Here is a 17851-nt window from a genome sequence, read left to right as displayed (position 1 = left end):
GACTGCACAAAAGGGGCTGGAAAGCAGGGGTGACTGAGAAGACAGGTTGTCCCTTATATAAGAGGTTTACTTGCTACCCCAACACCACCCACCTCCCCACCTACTCCATATTCATGTAAGCCTAGCATCTTTCTGCTCTTAGAGCCTGGCCTTTGGTGGGTCCTTAGAAGTGTTTGAATGTGGGCCTATTGATACTGTCACAGGACTATTTTCTCCAATATGGCAGGCAGGGGGCAGCAGAGAGCCACTAGCTGTGGTCCTGAGGACTGTGTCTGAAGACTGCAGGCCAGTTTGGGTTTCCCCGGCCTATGAATAGGAGGGGGAGGCTGTGTGGTATTCAGCCTGGGACATGCAGTTTGCTCTTAAAGTGAATGCAAACCGTCATCGAGGGCTAAAGCTTCCTGACACTTCCCAGCTCCTCTCCTGGGCTGGTGGGAGAGGACACGAGACTCCACCCAGCCCCAGGCTCAGGCTCCTTCTCTCCAGTTAGCCCATGAGGCTAGATTAGGGCAGGAAGCCATGGTTAGGCCTTTCCCACAAACCACAGGGGGAGGGCAGCTTCCTGCCTGTACTGCCACCCCATCCCCGGACAAACCCAAGCCCCAGCCCATCCCAGGAGCTCAATCTGTCATACACTCATAGCCTCACCTCTCATCTCCTCCTGGCCCACCCAGTCCAACACAGTGGGCACCTGCAGCAGGCTCTTCAGTGAAAGCCCTAACGGATACATCACACCCCATCACACAGGACACACCTCCCACTGAGACCTATGACATGTGGCACCTCAGCCACAGCTGTGTCTGACCTCAGTTCTCAGGTCTGTACCTGCCGTGGGCTTTGAGTTCCTGGTAAGGTACCACTCAAGCAAGGCTCTCAGACAGAAACGAGAAACCCAATAATGGCTGCCGGAGGGAATTGAGCAGAGGAAGCTGGCTGGTGAGCTCTGCTGCCTAACAGACTTGACCAGGAGATTTCTGTCAGTGTTTTTATTAGTAGTGCCTCTTTCCCTGGGGGAACTGTGGTGTCAAAAGCCCAGAATCATCTGCACTGTCCTTCCACAACCCCCTGCGCCCAGTGTACAGTCTGCACCCAGAGTACTAGAGGGTGCATCTGCAACCTTGAGGCTAAGCACCTTGACTATAGAAGTGTAGGGTCCCAGCTCCAGCCATGGGCATGGAGCCTTCAGCCATGGGTCAAGGTAAGTCAGGGACCCTCAGCCACCTTCCCCATATGCTCCTCATTAATTCATTGTCTCTTATCCTGGGCCCCTACTCTAAAGCCCACCAGGGCATCTCAGCCCAGTTTTCTCCTTATATCCTGAATTCCTGCTCACTGAACAGGAAAAGCCTTGGGGTAGTGCCATGGTGACCAAAAGCCTGGATGCCCAGCTCTTTGGTTTCAACATCAGTCTCCCACCCATCCAGCCTCTCCCAGCAGCAGGAGTTCAAGCCTGGAACCAGCTTTCAAGGTCTTCATAGACCTGGCTGCGGGGCAAGTAAGGGTAGCGGGCACAGATGGTGCAGAAGCGCTCCCTCCAGTCACCCAGGAGCCGCACACGGAGCCGGTCTCGCCAAGCAAAGAAGCCACGATAACGACTCTCATTCATGCTGACGAGGAAGACAGCCAGTTCACGGGCAGAGCTGAAGTCGTCCACGTGTACAAAGGCATCTGGTGGCACAAAAGCCTCGTAGGTGGCCCGAGGAGGTCCCAGCGCCACGGGTACAGCACCAGCCGCCAGGGCATTGCGCCAGAACTTCTCAGTGATGTAGTCCCGATGCTGTGAGTTCTCAAAGGCCAGGTAGAAGCGGTACCGGGCCAAAGTGGGCAGCAGACAATTAGCGCATAGGGGCCGTCCGCTGGCGCGACCGAACACATCCACCTGCAGATGAGGGGCCAGCTGCCGGTACAGCTTTGCACGCTGCTGCCGCTCCTGGAAATTGCTGATCACCCAGGCAGCCATCCTGCTTTTGGCCGGTAGTGGGGATGTGGGCCCAGAGAGAGGCTCCAAGCGACCGTAGGGTACAAAGATATCTGAATCACGCCGATAGCTCAGCACCCAGTTGAAGATGCCCCGGAAGCGATGGAGACCATGGGTATTACTGGGCGATTCCATGGAGGCCCAGACCCAAGGCTGTCCGTGTGGCCTCTGGTCCAGGGGTAGGAGAGATTGCCGGGTTTGCAGCTCACGGTGGTGGAAGACCACAGCATCAGCACTGGCTAGCAGGCTCCGGTTAGCACTCAGACGGCAGCTGGCCATGCCATAGCGAGTGCAGGTGTCACCAGGTAGCTCTGGCGGCCGGTTGGTGAAAGGCCAGTGCCAGATAAGGATGGTGAGTGTGGACTGAGGCACAGGGGCACTTCCAGGAGCTGATCCCCACAGCCAGAAAAACCAAATTACCATGAATGTTGCTCCTCCAGCTAGGCCGCCCCAGGCCCGCAGCCTCCTGGTGGGGTGGTACCCTGAAGCAGAATAAAAAAAAAAGGAGAGGCCCTGTCACCCTAGGCTCAGGGACACCCATAAATCCCCATCATCCCCAGCTGGGACTGCTTAAGGGCCAGGCACTCACCAATACAATTCATCTGGAGCCTTCTGGAATTGTCACCAAGGAAAGAAGATTTTCAAATCACAGCAGCCTCTCCAACAGAGGCACCCTGAAATCACAGCTGCTGCTCAGCTCAACCTCTGGGGCTCCTCACCATCTACCAAGGTGAGGAAGCCAGGGACCTTCCCACTTCTGCCCCGCCCTACCCCTTCAATCTTTGGCATCAACCACTATCCAACCCTACCCCACCCACCCCGTCTTCTGCTCAAAGAGGGAATTGAGACAAGAGGAAGGCCAAGACAAGGCCCCCTTCCCAACCATGCTGGTCCCTAGAAATGACCAGCTAGGCATATGGAGAAAGAGGAGGAAGAGGAGAAGGAGGAAGAGGAGGAGGAGGAGGCCTGCTTGCCTTCAGGAAAAGGAAAGGCCCTTGCGAGCACTCTGAGCAGAAGTGATCCCTTCCCCCAATGAGCACCTCCGTCCTCTGCCCACCACACAACCCCAGGCCACCCAAAGAGAGCAACTGCATTTTCCCAGGAGGCCACAGAGGCCCCTCCCTGTAATGATGATACCCACTTCCTCCAATCCCTCATTAAGCTGGACCTGTGCTCCCAGATCCTCGGGCATCACAAAATGCTGTTCTGCCACCTCTAGAAAAATGCCTTGTTCTCAGAATTGTCATCCTCAGAAAAGGGCCCCATCACAGTCTGATGGAGCGTCAGCACTTGCCCTGAAGGGCAGACCCAGGAGCTACCTGCAGTGGACTGGGGGGCGGGGGGGAGGGTGCCCTGGGGATTCTTATCTTTCCCTGCCAAGACCTGTGAGCATACAAACCTTGAACTGTAGGTTCAGCCCAAGGTCCAGGGCTGGAAGAGTTGCAGGTTGCTTCCTTCCTGCTCTCCCAGGAGGGGGCTTTCCAGTCTGGAAAGGGAAGGAGTCTGTGTGTCCCTGGCGTGGACAGGCAGGCTGGTGGGCAGGGGGTTGGCATCCACTCCAGAAACAGGAAAGCTAGTCCCAGCCTCAGGTCCAGGCTTGTTTGATTCCCCTCCAGCAGGCTCTGGTGGGCAAAGCTATAGCTTGTAGCCAAGGTTCCTCTCCATCTCACCAAGCCTTCCAATCTGGGGATGCAATGACCCAGCCCAGACCAGGGTAGGGTGGCCCAGCAGGGTCACTCAGAGCTTCAGCCTATACAAAGCTTTTAGCTAAGCTTCCTCCATCCCCACCAGATCCCCCACTCTGCTGAGCCAGACACTATGGAGCCCTGTATGGAGAATAGCAGGCCTGGCTTGTCCATGTCCCAGAGCTCCAGACTGGGAGTTTTGAATGGGAGGACAGTGTTGGCCAGATCGTCCCCAGCATCCCTTTGGGGATCACTTCCTACACTTCGCTCTGCCCGACCCGACCCTATGTCACTCCTGTGCTTCTAGGATTCCTGCCCCCACCCCCACCGCCAGCCATAGTCTCACGTGACAAGGCTGCTGTTGAGACAGGTACCAAGAAACTGACAGCAGTGCCATGGCCAGGGCAGAGGCGAGTGCAGGCTGATTGGCACCTCAGAAGTGCCCTGCCCATCCCCTCGCAGGGTATAACTTCCAGATTGTGGTGGAGAGCTTGCGCAATGCCTAAAGGGGAAGGGAGGGTATGGGTGCCATCAGAAACTATCTAGCTGGTTTGAGGTATAACGTAAGGTGGGCACGAGGTGGGCAGCGGTACCCTTGCTTTTTCAGTTACTCTGTGCTTAGTAAGATAACCATAGTGATATCTGCCCCTTTGTTTCCGCCCCGGCATCTTTCTTCACCTCTCCCCAAGCTGGTGACCCCAGGAGAGTCACATTTTGGCTTCAGAGTTCACTTCACCCCGCCCCACCTCTTCTCTCGTGTCAGGAACCCAGAAGGCTGTGGGGGACCTGCAGGAAGGGGGCCATCCTGCCAGCTTGGGGCCACAGGCTTCTGGCTGCCAGAGCCTGCTGTCCTTCCTGTTTGTGCCGCCAGGCTGGCTGGGGCCTTTGCCCCAGCCTCACCCACGCCCACATGCTCTTCCCTTCCTGGGTGGATTTGAAGGAACCTCCCCCACATCTGCCTTGCTGTTATACTGACCCCCTCCCCATGCCAGCTCAGTTTGGAGGAGGGTCCCACAGGGTCTGTTAACTGTAGGGCACCTGACCATGAGAACTTGCCAACTGAGGAGTCAGTTCGGAAATTTAGCTCAGAAATGGGGTCAGGATGGAAAAGGGGGTGGGGGGAATGTGAGACATCATGAGTCAAAGGGAAAGCCAGGGGACCTCAACATACCACCTCACCTCACCAGGCCTCCTCACTCACAAGGGCACCCAAACCCAGCTTTACATCTGGGGTTCCAGGATCAGGATCACACATTCTATTCTACCCAGCCTAAGAGACCTTGTGGACCCTCGTCCAACCAGAGCAGGGTAGGTACCACAAGACACACACACAGAGAGAGAGAGAGAGAGAGAGAGAGAGAGAGAGAGAGAGAGAGAGAGAGAGAGAGAGAGAGAGAGAGAGAGAGAGAGAGAGAGAGAGAACACCTGGGGCAGCAGGATTTTAAGGAAAGTGCCTGCTTAGCCTGCCTGATCTGGACCCACTCCCCACCCCACCCCCCATCCCCCAAGACTGGTCAGATGTGTGTCTAGAGGTCCCCCTGGTGGCCATTCTCCAGAATCACTTGATCCTGCTAAGAAAGGCACTAACCCACTAACAGTGGGGACTTAGGGCTCTAGGAACCCTCAGGCAAGGCTTGTCTTTGGAGAAGCATAGAGACAGAGCTTTGTAGGCTTGCCGGCAGTAAAGGGGACACCTAGGTGAAGGAGCACGCTGCTGAGGGGTAACATGGCAGCAGGTTGGCAGGGGAAAGGTGTGGTCTCCGTAGTCTAGTCTCTCCTTTCCCATACTCTCTCATCAAGCCTGTCCTTATACTTGTCTGGGTGCTGTTGTTTGATGAGCTACATATCTACCAAGAGCTGGTTCTCTAGGGACTCATGTACCACAGCCCAAGTTTTGCTTGTCCTTTTCTGGTTTGCACCAGGACAAGCTCCTCTGGAATGCACAGCTGTTGGGAAGTTGAGGCTGGAGTACCTAGAATCAGGGGCCACACCCTGGTGCCCCAGGCTGGGAGGGGCTGAAGGACATCACCTCCTAGGGGATTCGGGGATGAAGCTGGGAGGACTTTGTTTCTTTCTTTCTTTCTTTCTTTCTTTCTTTCCTTTTTTTTTTTTTTTTTTTTTTTTTAGTGGGTGTCCTCTCCCCTCTCTCCTCTCTGGTCTTGGGGGTCACAGACACACACCAACACTCCTATAGAGAGGTGTTTAGCTGCTCTCCTAGAGGATATGGCTTGATTTCCAGCACCTATGTGGTAGCTGACAATCATCTGTGACACAGTCCCAGGAGGATCCAACACACGATTCTAACCTCTAAAGGCACTGCACATATGTGGAAATAAACACATTTTTTAAATTACTGACATTTGGGGATGGTGAAAAGGATGAGGTTACAAGCTCATGCTGCTCTTGCAGAGAACTCAAGTTCAGTTGCTAGCATCTATTTTGGATGACTCACAGCCTCCTGTAGCTCCATCTCCAGGAGCTCTGACACCTCCTTCTCACCTCTGTGGACAAATGCACGCACATACCCACACAGAGATGCATGTACATGCTAATTTAAAATAAAGTATTTTAAAATTGCATTTATTTATTTATTTATTTATTTATTTAGGAGTGTGTGTACACATGTACTGTACCATGGAGCATGGTGTGTGTATGTGTGTACACATGTACTGTACCATGGAGCATGGTGTCTGTGTGTACACATGTACTGTACTATGGAGTATGGTGTGTGTATGTGTATACACATGTACTGTACCATGGAGCATGGTGTGTGTATGTGTGTACACATGTACTGTACCATTGAGCATGGTGTGTGTATGTGTGTACACATGTACTGTACCATGGAGCATAGTGTGTGTATGTGTGTACACATGTACTATACCATGGAGCATGGTGTATGTGTGTACACATGTACTGTACCATTGAGCATGGTGTGTGTATGTGTGTACACATTAACTGTACCATGGAGCATAGTGGGTGTATGTGTGTACACATGTACTGTACCATTGAGCATGGTGTGTGTATGTGTGTACACATGTACTATACCATGGAGCATGGTGTATGTGAATACACATGTACTGTACCATGGAGCATGGTGTGTGTATGTGTGTACACATGAACTGTACCATGGAGCATGGTGTGTGTGTTTGTGTGTGTGTGTGTATACACATGTACTGTACCATGGAGCATGGTGTGTGTATGTGTGTACACATGTACTGTATCATGGAACATGATGTGTGTATGTGTGTACACATGTACTGTATCATGGAGCATGGTGTGTGTATGTGTGTACACATGTACTATACTATGGAGCATGGGGTGTGTGTGTGTGTGTGTGTGTGTGTGTGTGTGTGTATACACATGAACTGTACCATGGAGCATGGTGTGTGTGTGTGTGTACACATGTACTGTACCATGGAGCATGTGGAGGTCAGAAGACAATGCCATAGTCACCTCTCTCCTTCCATCATGTGGGTTTTGTGGACTGAATTTAGTCCATCAGGGTTAGAGTTGGTAGAAAGCACATTTATTTGCTAACCAATCTTTTTAGCCAAAATCTTTTTTTTGTTTTTGTTTGTTTGTTTTGTTTTTTCGGGACAGGGTTTCTCTGTGTAGCCCTGGCTGTCCTGGAACTCCCTCTGTAGACCAGGCTGGCCTCAAACTCAGAAATCTGCCTGCCTCTGCCTCCCAAGTGCTGGGATTAAAGGCATGCACCACCACTGCCTGGCTAGCCAAAATCTTTTAAATTACATATTATTTATTTGTGTGCATGTGTGTGTTGGAGTGGTGTGTGTATGGAAATCAGAGGACAACTTGCAAGAATTTGTTCTCTCCTTTTTCTATCATGTGGCCAGGGGTTGACTCAAATAGTCAGGCTTGCCAGCAGCAGCATTTTACCCATTTAAGCCATCTTGCTTAAGTCCACTCCCTGCCTGTTATGTGGCTGCTGTGAACCCCAGGTCCTCGTGCTTGCAAGGAAACACTTTGCAAAATGAGCCATCTCTTCAGCCCCTGAACTAGGAGAGCCTGTTTCCTAGAATACTGACAATACATTCTGTACCATGCTTGGTCTCACCCTGCAAGAAACTTGTTGATTTAAGGACATCTTTCTTTTTAAAGATTTATTTATTTATTTATTTTATGTATGTGAGTACACCATTGCTCTCTTCAGACACACCAGAAGAGGGCATCAGATCCCAATACAGATGGCTGTAAGCCACCATGTGGTTGCTGGGAATTGAACTCAGGACCTCTGGAACAGTCGGTGCTCTTAACTGCTGAGCCATCTCTCCAGCCCTAAGGGCATCTTTCACATGGATGGGTGTTATCCCAGGTTTGTGCTGGGGTAGAGATGGTCACTCTTTGGCATCTGTGCTGAGTGACATCAAGAGGTTCTGTTAAAAGCCAGGTGTTGGTGGGAGGAGCATGTACCATGGGAGGCAGAGCCAGGCTGATCTATAAGTTTGAAGCTAGCCTGGTCTACAGAGTGAGTTCCAGGACAGCCAGAGCTTAAAAAGACAAAGCAGCTGAAACACAGATGCATCCTGCTGGCCTTCCTCTCACAAGAAGCAGATAGGATAGCTAGGATCCTAGGGGCCAGGCCTGCAGAAAGCTGAGGTGGGCTCAGGCCTCTGGCAAGTCAGCCCAGAAGACTGGCTTCTTGTTAGAGCCATCAAGGCACCCCTTAGCAGGGGCCCTGGGACAGAGAAAGGACAGCAGAAATATTGGCACAAAGAAATGGAGCAAAATGGCTCTGAAAAGGGTGAAGCTATGCAACTAGCCTAACAGTTGGATCACCAAACCCCCACGGACCCCAGAGTAGGCAGCCACAGACCCTAGGAACACACTGAGGATATCCAAAATGCTATGGAGGTGAGCATCGAGAACAGACCAGCAGAAAGAGCATTGCAAGCATTGTGGACCTTCCCCTCTAGACAGGCTGAACCCTGGGAAGTCCCCAGCTCTGGCTCCAGTCCCACCAGCGAGACAGGTGTGCTGAGTACCAGGTCTCCCTTTGTTCTGGATGTGGTCTGCATCTCTCTCTATCCCAGTCCTCTGTGGGACCTCTGCAGACAGAGAGGTGCCAATGAGCACCCACTGATATGCCTGGTGCTCAGCATCCTCCCTGCTTTTATCCCACACGTTAGCCCAGAGGGAAGCAGGCTCACAGTAACGGCCAGCTCAGGGCCACAGGCAAGTGAGACAGGAATTTTTGCTGTGGGGGACTCTGGCTCCAGAAATGTGCTGCTTTGGATAAACCAATAGCTTCAAGCAGTGTTGGCCCCATTTCCCACTCATCTTCTTCACCACTCTTCAGGGACATGCTGGTGTCTACACAGCTCTCTTTGTCTTCCCTATTGCAGGGCTGTCTAGGGCCTGTATACTCTCTACCCCAACAAATACTTATGAGTTCTGAATACAAACCTTTGTCTCTCCATATCTATTGATGGCCTGATTTCAGCACCTTTAGCCACATTATTACACACACACACACAAACACACACACCACACCACACCACACAAAAACACACATGCACATAAACACACACACACATACATGCACATAAACACACACACACACTAACACACACACATGCACATAAGCACACACACACACACACACTTACTTTATCCCAAGTGTGTAACTATGCATTATATTGGTAAATTGCCGCGTGTTATTTGAGTTCGTCTAAGAAGCTGTTTCTGGAAGTGGAGTTGCCATCTCCTCATCCCCTCATTTCAGACTCAGGCATATTTAATATTTATCTTAAAGTCTCCTTTGAGATCACTTGTCTAAGGATGGTATGCAGCCCCCTAACTCCATGACAGGAAGAGAACAGGAGAGAGAGAGAGAGAGAGAGAGAGAGAGAGAGAGAGAGAGAGAGAGAGAGAGGGAGAGAGAGAGAGAATATTGTATTCTTGAGAACAGCTAGCGAGCTAAGCCATTTCCAACTGAGGTTACTATTGTTTATCCTGAGGAAGACAAAGCTGAAGTGTGGCCAGGAGCTAGGCCACCAAGGAAGTCCAACTGGGAGGAGCCCCAACTGACCGCCACACCCTCCCCAGCTGGGACCTTTTCTTTCACTTGGATGCCTCCTTCTGCTCTGCCCAGGACTTGGTCGTGAACCCAGCTGACTGCCCCACAGGGCTTCCCCAGTAAAAATGTGCTGCACTGTTTGTTGGTATTTATTGTTTTTCAGACAGGCTGTTCTGGAACTTGCTCTGTAAACCAGGCTGGCCTCAAATTTACAGAGATTCTACTGCCTCTGCATATTGAGTGCTGGGATTAAAGGCTACCATACCTACAGTTTCTGCTGGAGGCTATGAGCACTTAATTTGATTGCGTTTTGTAATCTATCTGTGTGTCTACCTCCTACCTATTCCTGTGATCTGGCTTGCTGTACACTTAATACACTCACCCATTTGAAACAGAAAGTATGGTTAGGATAGGTCATTATTCCAACTGTTCAGAACATAATTAGCAAAGATAGCAGGATGCTATTTCTGTTTTTAAGGAGTGACTGCTATAAAAAGTAGAAAGGGACCTAAGAGATAATGAAACTGGAGATGAAGGGAGTGCTCCCAGAGCACTCAACCTTACATGCAGCCACTGCTAGAACCAGAGGAACAAATGTCATCCTGGTCACCCTGCACTCACAGGGTTAAAGTACAGAAAGAGCTCTCTGCAGCTCCTCTCTCTCTGCCTTTCCTTGCTAATGAAGGCTGCAGCAGGCCCACACCTTAGCACAACCGACTCCATGGTGGAAGTCCCTCTCAAATTGTACAACTCACTGTCAAAGTCCATAGTCACACGTTTCTGTCAGTTTTGTTCCTCTGGCTTAAGACCTGTGCCCCCTTCTTTTGGGGATGTGAGTCCTCTTGGCTTTGCCAAGTCACCCAGAGAATCCCCCCACCCCTAAAAGCCCCACACCTGCCCCACTCTGGGAGCAGCAGGCCTTGCTTGTTGCTTGACTGTTGCTCAGTCAGGGTTGGCCCCTGTGTGGAGTGAGGAGGGGCTAAGCCTCTCCTCCAGGGACCCTTGCCATCTAAGTGCCAATCGTTCTCTCCAAGGTGAGCATTTTCTCTATTCAGTGCCTGCTCTACCAAGTCCCAGAGAAGTTCCTCTGAGCTGAGCCCAAGGAAAAGAGAAAGTTTTTCTTTCCCTTTCATTATTTACATCATTTTTAACCAATGATCCATATAACTGGAAAACTCAAAGCCCACCATTCTCTTAAAAACAATTATAAAAAAACAAAACAAAACAACAACAACCCAGCTGTGCAGTGGTGGTGCACGCCTTTAATCCCAGCACTCACAAAGCAGAGGCAGGTGGATCCCTGTGAGTTTGAGACAGCCAAGGCTACATGCGGGCGCCCCCTCCCCCCCACACACACACACATGCAACTTGTCTCAAAGAAAACTGAGAACGATGCCAAGCAATGGAGCCTAACCAAGAGACTCTAAACAATTTCCACAGGTACCTTTTAGAAAGAATCAAGACAACTGCCAAAAAGATTTCCTTTGTCACCAGTCAGCCTCAGATAGTAAATAAAAAATTATAAAATTTAAAAAGAAATTATAGATAGAACTAGGTCCCAGTTGCTGGATGTGTCTTGAAAGAAAGTCAGAGAGCTGACTGTATAAATTGAAAGCCATGGTCACCTTCTCTGGTGATGAGAGGCAGTTAGACTTACAGAGAGAGGCTCAGCAAAATTTTGGTGTCTCATCCTCTGCCAGAAGAAACCGGCTCCCCAGGACTGGCCTCAGACCAGGTGCCTGAAATTGTTCAACTAACTAGTACACCTTCCTCCCTCCAGATCAAACAATCCCCAATAACCTGGGAAACAAAGGGGAATATTGTAGTCCATATTTCCTGACTTTAAAAAAAAACAGGCACTGGGCTGGTGAGATGGCTCAGCGGGTAAGAGCAGTGACTGCTCTTCCGAAGGTCCTGAGTTCAAATCCCAGCAACCACATGGTGGCTCACAACCACCTGTAATGAGATCTGATGCCTTCTGGTGGTGTGTCAGAAGACAGCTACAGTGTACTTATGCATAATAATAATAAATAATAATAATAAAAACAGGCATTCTGGTGCCCTGTCAGTCACGCTGGGTCACACCTCTCCTGCCCGTGAAGAACTCTGGCACCTCTGATTCTCCTGAGTCTGATTCTTCCAGAGAAACAGGTGTGCACTGCTAGGACTGGAAAGCTGGACTTCAGCCTCCCCTTGGCAGAGGCGAGCCAACCTGTCTTTGCTTTTGAATGGACAGACCCAGAGGCAGGCTATACACCTAAATTAGGTAGCACTAGGATGTAAAGACAATAAATGCTGACCTGCTCTTCATGAGAGGCTTTCCTGGGGGAAAAAAAAAACCACTCTAAGAAGACCACTGAAGGGCTCCTGCTAGGGCTACAGACAAAACATCAGCTAAGGAAGTCCAACTTTGCACACCAGAGGCTACTTAGCTTGCCTACCAGCTGAGGGGAGGCAAACTGTCTCAGAGTAGCTGCCATCCTAAACTCTAAGACTAGATTCGCGTTTGAGAGTTCCTAGGTGCAGTTAGGTATCCCTGCCGCTGGACACTAGAGTTTGGGAAAATAGCAAGGCCTCTACACACCAACACAACAAGGGGCACTGAGCCCTAGTCTGGGCTGAGACTAAACAAAAGGCTTTGGAGGCTTTAAAAATAGCGTGAACCTCAGTTCCAGCCCTAGTACTTCCAATTGGCTCAAAGCCTTTGTCCACAAGACAAAAGACAGAAAGTTTTCACCCAAACTTTGGGACCATGGAAACACCCTGTGACATACATGTCCAAATGACTGGTGCCTGGAGGCAAAGGATGACCCACTTGTTGAAGAGCTGAGATGGTTACTGCTAGTTTAATAAAAGAGGGCAAGCAAGTTAACTCTGGGTCAATATCTTATATTCATAGCACCCCAATGCACGGCTGAGGCCATCCTCTGAGGAACACCAGGAAGCTGGCTCTCTACTGACTGTGTGACCCAGTACCAGGCCCTGCTCCTAGACCACCCTTGAGTCCAGTCTGAGAAACCTACTGCCATCAATTCAGCACCTTCTTGTCTATCATGCAGATGCTCATCTATGTCTGTCATAAAGATAAAACCAGATACACAGGAGCTGCAGTAGTTACTTTATCTGAAATGATTTGGGCCCAAACTGGGTACCACAGCACAGAGCGCAGACCTGATAAATCTGACCCAGAGGGATAGATGGAGACTATTACCATGGGCCATCACCAGTCGGTATACTTTTACTACAAGGCACATACATGGAATGATCTATAGAGAAAGTAGGCTTCTCACCCCTGGAAAAAAGACATTAAAAAAATCCTGGCTATCCCAGAGGCTATTTAGCTTCCAAATTGTTGGGCTACTAACCTGGCTGCTCAGCAAACAGCCATAAGACCAATGGGGCCTGTTGATATTCTGATAACGGCAACAGTTGGTGCTGTCTGAAGAAGAAATGGACAGCTCAAATCCAAAGGTTGATGGAGGAGACAACTGGAAAGACTCTGGTAGCTGACCTTCACCAGGCTATTCATCTGTGGTCCACAAGATTATCGGAGTTGCTCAGACCAAGGTATGTTATACCTAGACTAGACTAAATGCTGGATTTGTGCTCAAATGAATCCAAAACTTATCCAGAAAGTGTGCAGATGAGAGACTAATACCCTGGAAAACTCTGAAAAAACTGACTTGACCAAGATCTGGCTCACTAGAGAAGGATAAAAGTACTTGCTGGCCTGGAGAGATGGGTCAGTGTTTAAAAGCACTGGTTGCTCTTCCAGAGGTCCTGAGTTCAATTCCCAGCAACCATATAGTGGCTCATAACCATCTGTAATAGGATCTGATGCCCTCTTAGGTGTGTCTGAAAACAGCTACAGTGTACTCTTATGCATTAAATAAATAAGTAATTTTTAAGTACTTGCTAGTTTTGTTTTTAAAGATGCATGTATGTATTTATTTATTTATACTTATTTATTTATGAAGGCTCACTCTATCTGCATGTACACTTGCATGCCAGAAGAGGGCATCAGATCCATTATAGATGGTTGTGAGCCACCATGTGGTTGCTGGGGATTGAACTCAGGACCTCTGGAAGAGCAGACAGTGCTCTTAACTGCTGAGCCATCTCTCCAGCCCTGTGTTTTTATAAATACCTTTTGGGGCTGGATAAAAGTGTTCCCACCCAGATAAAATTGCTCAAATAGTGCTTTAAAAGCTCCTCCAGGAAATTCCACCCATCCCGAAAAAACATAGCCGGGCAGTGGTGATGCATACCTTTAATTCCAGCACCTGGGAGACATAAGCAGAAAGATCTCTATGAGTCCGAGGCCAAACCTGATCTACAAAATGAGGGTTAGGGTCCAACCACCATTGCTGTCAGGCCTGGACCTGGGTACTAAGAAAGACAGATACAGGGAAGGTATTAGCTAGTGTCACTACAGACCAGAAACGCATATTCATTTTGACCTTTGCTCACTAATGGCCACTTTAAATATCTGGTTGTATGAGAGAAAGGAAAGATATGGGAGTTTATCTCTGATAAAGGAATACAGAGTTTACAATTCTATGCATGCCCTGTGGCTGAGCCCCTTGGTTGCCCAGAAACAGGGGAGTTTCCATTGCAAAAGTTGGGGTTTTAAAACTAACACTTCCTGGGGAAAAAAAATCCTTTAAATAAAAGTTCTGGCCTTTGAGAAATTGAGAAAACTTGGGGAATCAAACTCTATGCCACAAAAAAGGGTCTTTGGGGATAGATTTAATCAATACTAGCTAAAAATCAGCCAAGATTGCTGTTTATGCTTAGACACGCAGACCCACACTACCTAGGAATAGAAACTGTCAACCCATTGACTGATGATGAGCTTCACTGTGACTCGGGGCAGCCCAGATTAATGCTAAAGGACTTACAAAGAACTTGCAAATATCCAAACCTCTAACCTAGGTATTTCTCCTTACTCTGATACCTGCGATTCAGTCCTGTGAGTTAACTCATCTGGATAACAGCAGCATTACCAAGCCCCTGAGACTATCTGCTGCTGTCTGGTGCTAATGGTTTGCCTAAATGTGCCTCTTCTGATACTTTCCAAACTAAATAGACAGGTTGGTCAGGACCTAGAGGTATTAGAAAAACAGTTAGATTCCCTTACAGAAATGGTCATACAAAATTAAAAAGATTTATTTTATTATTATTTGGGGGGGGGGTCAAGACAGGGTTTCTCTGTATAGCCCTGGCTGTCCTGGAACTCACTCTGTAGACCAGACTGGCCTCGAACTCAGAAATCCGCCTTCCTCTGCCACCTACCTGAGTGCTGGGATTAAAGGCGTGCGCCACCACGCACCGCTAGAAGAGATTTAAACTTCTCTTGAGATTTAAAAAAAAAAAAAAAAAAAAAAGCTATGGGCTGGAGAGATGGCTCAGCGGTTAAGAGCACTGACTGCTCTTCCGAAGGTCCTGAGTTCAAATCCCAGCAACCACATGGTGGCTCACAAACATCTGTAATGGGATCTGACACCCTCTTCTGCATCTCAAGATAGCTACAGTATACTTAGACATAATAATAAATCTTTGGGGGGAAAATGCTATGCATGGCTTGAAAAAAAAACATGTTGCTTCTATGCTAATTGATAAAGAGAAATTTTTAAAAAATTGTGCCATGATGTGAGTTGGGACTCAAAAAGAAAAAGAAACAAAGATATGAATCGGGTAATTGATACCAGTCTCTGTCTTCTTGGTCCCCTGGCTAACTACTCCACTATCAGCATTGACTGAGGCTGGGCAGGCCCCTTCATTTTAAACTATATGGCCAACTGTATGGTTCAGTAAAATTAATGGTCCTTAGGACCAACTAGACCTCTTTAGGGCAGGATGAGCCCATGATTTGACTCATTCACTAAGTTCAGTAGGGAATGTAACAGGACCCCAGACCTTAGCACAACTGACTCCATGATGGGAGGGCCATTCAGGCTGTAGAACTCAGCATACAGACAGCATCATATAGCAGAACAAAAAAAGACCTAATCCATCAAAGTCCACAGTTGTAGGAAAGTCTCAGAATGCCCTAACCTTGCTTTTTTGGCCTCTGTATTTCTGCTCCTGGCTATGTGTTCTTGTTAACTGAAGTATGTCAACCCAGGGCGTGGTTTTCATGCTTAACAGCTCATCCTGAGAAAGGCTCAAAGCTACACTGGGATCCTGAGGACCCAGTGTAATCACTGGATGAATAATAAAGACTTTCTATTGGCTTAAACCCATGTCCCAGCAGTCTTCTCTAGTGAATACCCCACAACAAAGGTCACTGATAATTCCACAGGCTCTGGCTTGTATGTAAAACAGGAAGAAACTTAAAGGCTTAACACTATGGACAGATAAAATCTTCATTTACAACACTGTGCATATATGTGTGTGTGTGTGTGTGTGTGTGTGTGTGTGTGTGTAATTTTGATTGAACTCTTGTTTATAGAAATAAGAGACTGTAAGTAGATGAGAAGTATATAAATTAGATTGTATTTTTGGTCAAAAAGAAAATAATATTGCAGACAAGGGTAGGTTTTACCGAATAGAATAAGATGTTTGTCCTGAAACTGAAAGATGAGGACAAAATTTAAAAATGCAAGCTGTAGCACTAAGTTGCAGAAGGCCTAAGTGAGTTCTATGAGAGCTGTGGACAGGATTTAAAGATGGTGTATGTCTAGTCTAATCAAGACAAAGACTAGGGTTGGGGGGGTAACTGCTTGTCGAAACTGAGTCATAGCAAAATCAACACTTACTTAAAATTGTTTTGTTTTTGTCTAAGCTTTCTCTAAATGTTACACAGAACTTAAAATTACAAAGCTAAAAAGAAAAAACAAAAAAACAAAAACCCGGGAGTGGTGGCAGATTTCTGAGTTCTAGGCCAGCCAGGTGTATAAAGTGAGCTCTAGGACAGTCAGGGCTACACAGAAAAACCCTGTCTTGAAAACACAAAATAAAAGAAAAAAGTTACAAAGTTAGTAGAGTAAAGCCATCTTTTGGGGGATAGCCAAAGCCTTGAGCTCTGCACCCATGAGAATTAGAAGGTCAAAAAGGTCTTCCAACATTTGACCCTTGCCCTGAATGGCCAGCTAGGACCCAGGGAACACTGGGACCCCTCCCTCCCTCTTTGTTACTTAGAGCAGGCTGACCATGAACTCATAGAGATCTGTCTGCCTCCGCCTCCCAAGCATCCAGCTCACCTATCTTCTTGACCAGAGGCCACAAAGTCTCCAGAGATCAGACTTTAACCAGCATATGTCCTACTGGAAGGGAAGTAATGAAGGGACATGCTCCCTATGCTTTCAAAGGAAGTCATATGGTCAGCAGGACTCTGACCCAGCCCTACGGACAGCACAACTTGTAGAGAAAAAAAAAGGAGCCAGGATGCTTCTCTTCATTCATTCAGTTAGCTGGGCACTCAGAAGACAGAGGCAGAGGCAGGCAGATTGCTAGGACAGCCAAGGGGGCAGGTGCACATGCTCGCACACACAGCACTTTCAATCATTCAGAACGGAAAGTATGGCTGCTATCATGGTTCCATTTCCCAGCTCTGCACATGGTTTGGGAGGCAAGGCTCTGTGTACACCTTACCTAGATCCCTGCCTCATGCACCTTGCTATATGTACACTGCATTCCCCAGGTCCATCTGCTTGGCCTGTCTCCCTCCCCCACCAACACATTACATACAGAGGTCCAGGAGTCTGTCCCTGAAAGAATCCTACAGGCCTATATGCTATTCTCTTGGGGGTTTGTCCTAGGTTGGTAACACGCAGGAATGGAGATACTGGGTACCCACAGAGAGGCATATGCAAACCGCTCCTTTTCCTAACTCTTTTTATCCCACAGAAAGGGGTCTTCAGAATCTGGCCATCTTTGGGCTACTCTAGCCTTATGCTTATACCCTTAATATTCCTAACCTGTAGGGCAGAAGAGTGGGTAGGTAGTAAGAGTGAGTGCCCACTGTAGATGATGAGGTTGTCCTGTGTTTGATTTTCCTCCAGCCTTCAAGCCCCTTTCGGAGGTACCACCTCTCTCTGGAATTGCAAGAGAAGGTCCCAGTCCCTCATTGAATGTCTATCCGCCAAGGCTTCCCAGGGAGGTGGGTGACTGTGGGCTGATCACACCATCAGTGAACCCAGAAGCCAC

At 48.6% G+C, this 17851-nt stretch overlaps 1 protein-coding gene across 12 annotated transcripts; it reads right to left on the bottom strand.

The window, feature by feature from the left end:
• Positions 1-971: 971 nt before the first annotated feature.
• Positions 972-4995, bottom strand: Fut7 (fucosyltransferase 7). Of its 12 annotated transcripts, none has more exons than NM_001289453.1 (4): positions 4010-4104; positions 3378-3600; positions 2568-2652; positions 972-2460 (listed from the first exon to the last, which is right to left on the bottom strand). In NM_001289453.1, exons 3-4 carry the CDS (start codon positions 2578-2580, stop codon positions 1445-1447), a joined length of 1029 nt encoding a protein of 342 aa, NP_001276382.1. In that variant the 5' UTR covers positions 2581-2652; positions 3378-3600; positions 4010-4104; the 3' UTR covers positions 972-1444. The 12 variants fall into 12 exon arrangements, with proteins under 12 accessions (NP_001276382.1, NP_001276385.1, NP_001276383.1 ...); NM_001289456.1 differs by having other exon boundaries at positions 3378-3464; NM_001289454.1 differs by having other exon boundaries at positions 4038-4104.
• Positions 4996-17851: the final 12856 nt, after the last annotated feature.

This window comes from Mus musculus, chromosome 2, assembly GCF_000001635.26.
Source record: "Mus musculus strain C57BL/6J chromosome 2, GRCm38.p6 C57BL/6J".
Classification (NCBI taxonomy): Eukaryota; Metazoa; Chordata; class Mammalia; order Rodentia; family Muridae; genus Mus; species Mus musculus.
This window is presented reverse-complemented; position numbering and strand designations above follow the sequence as displayed.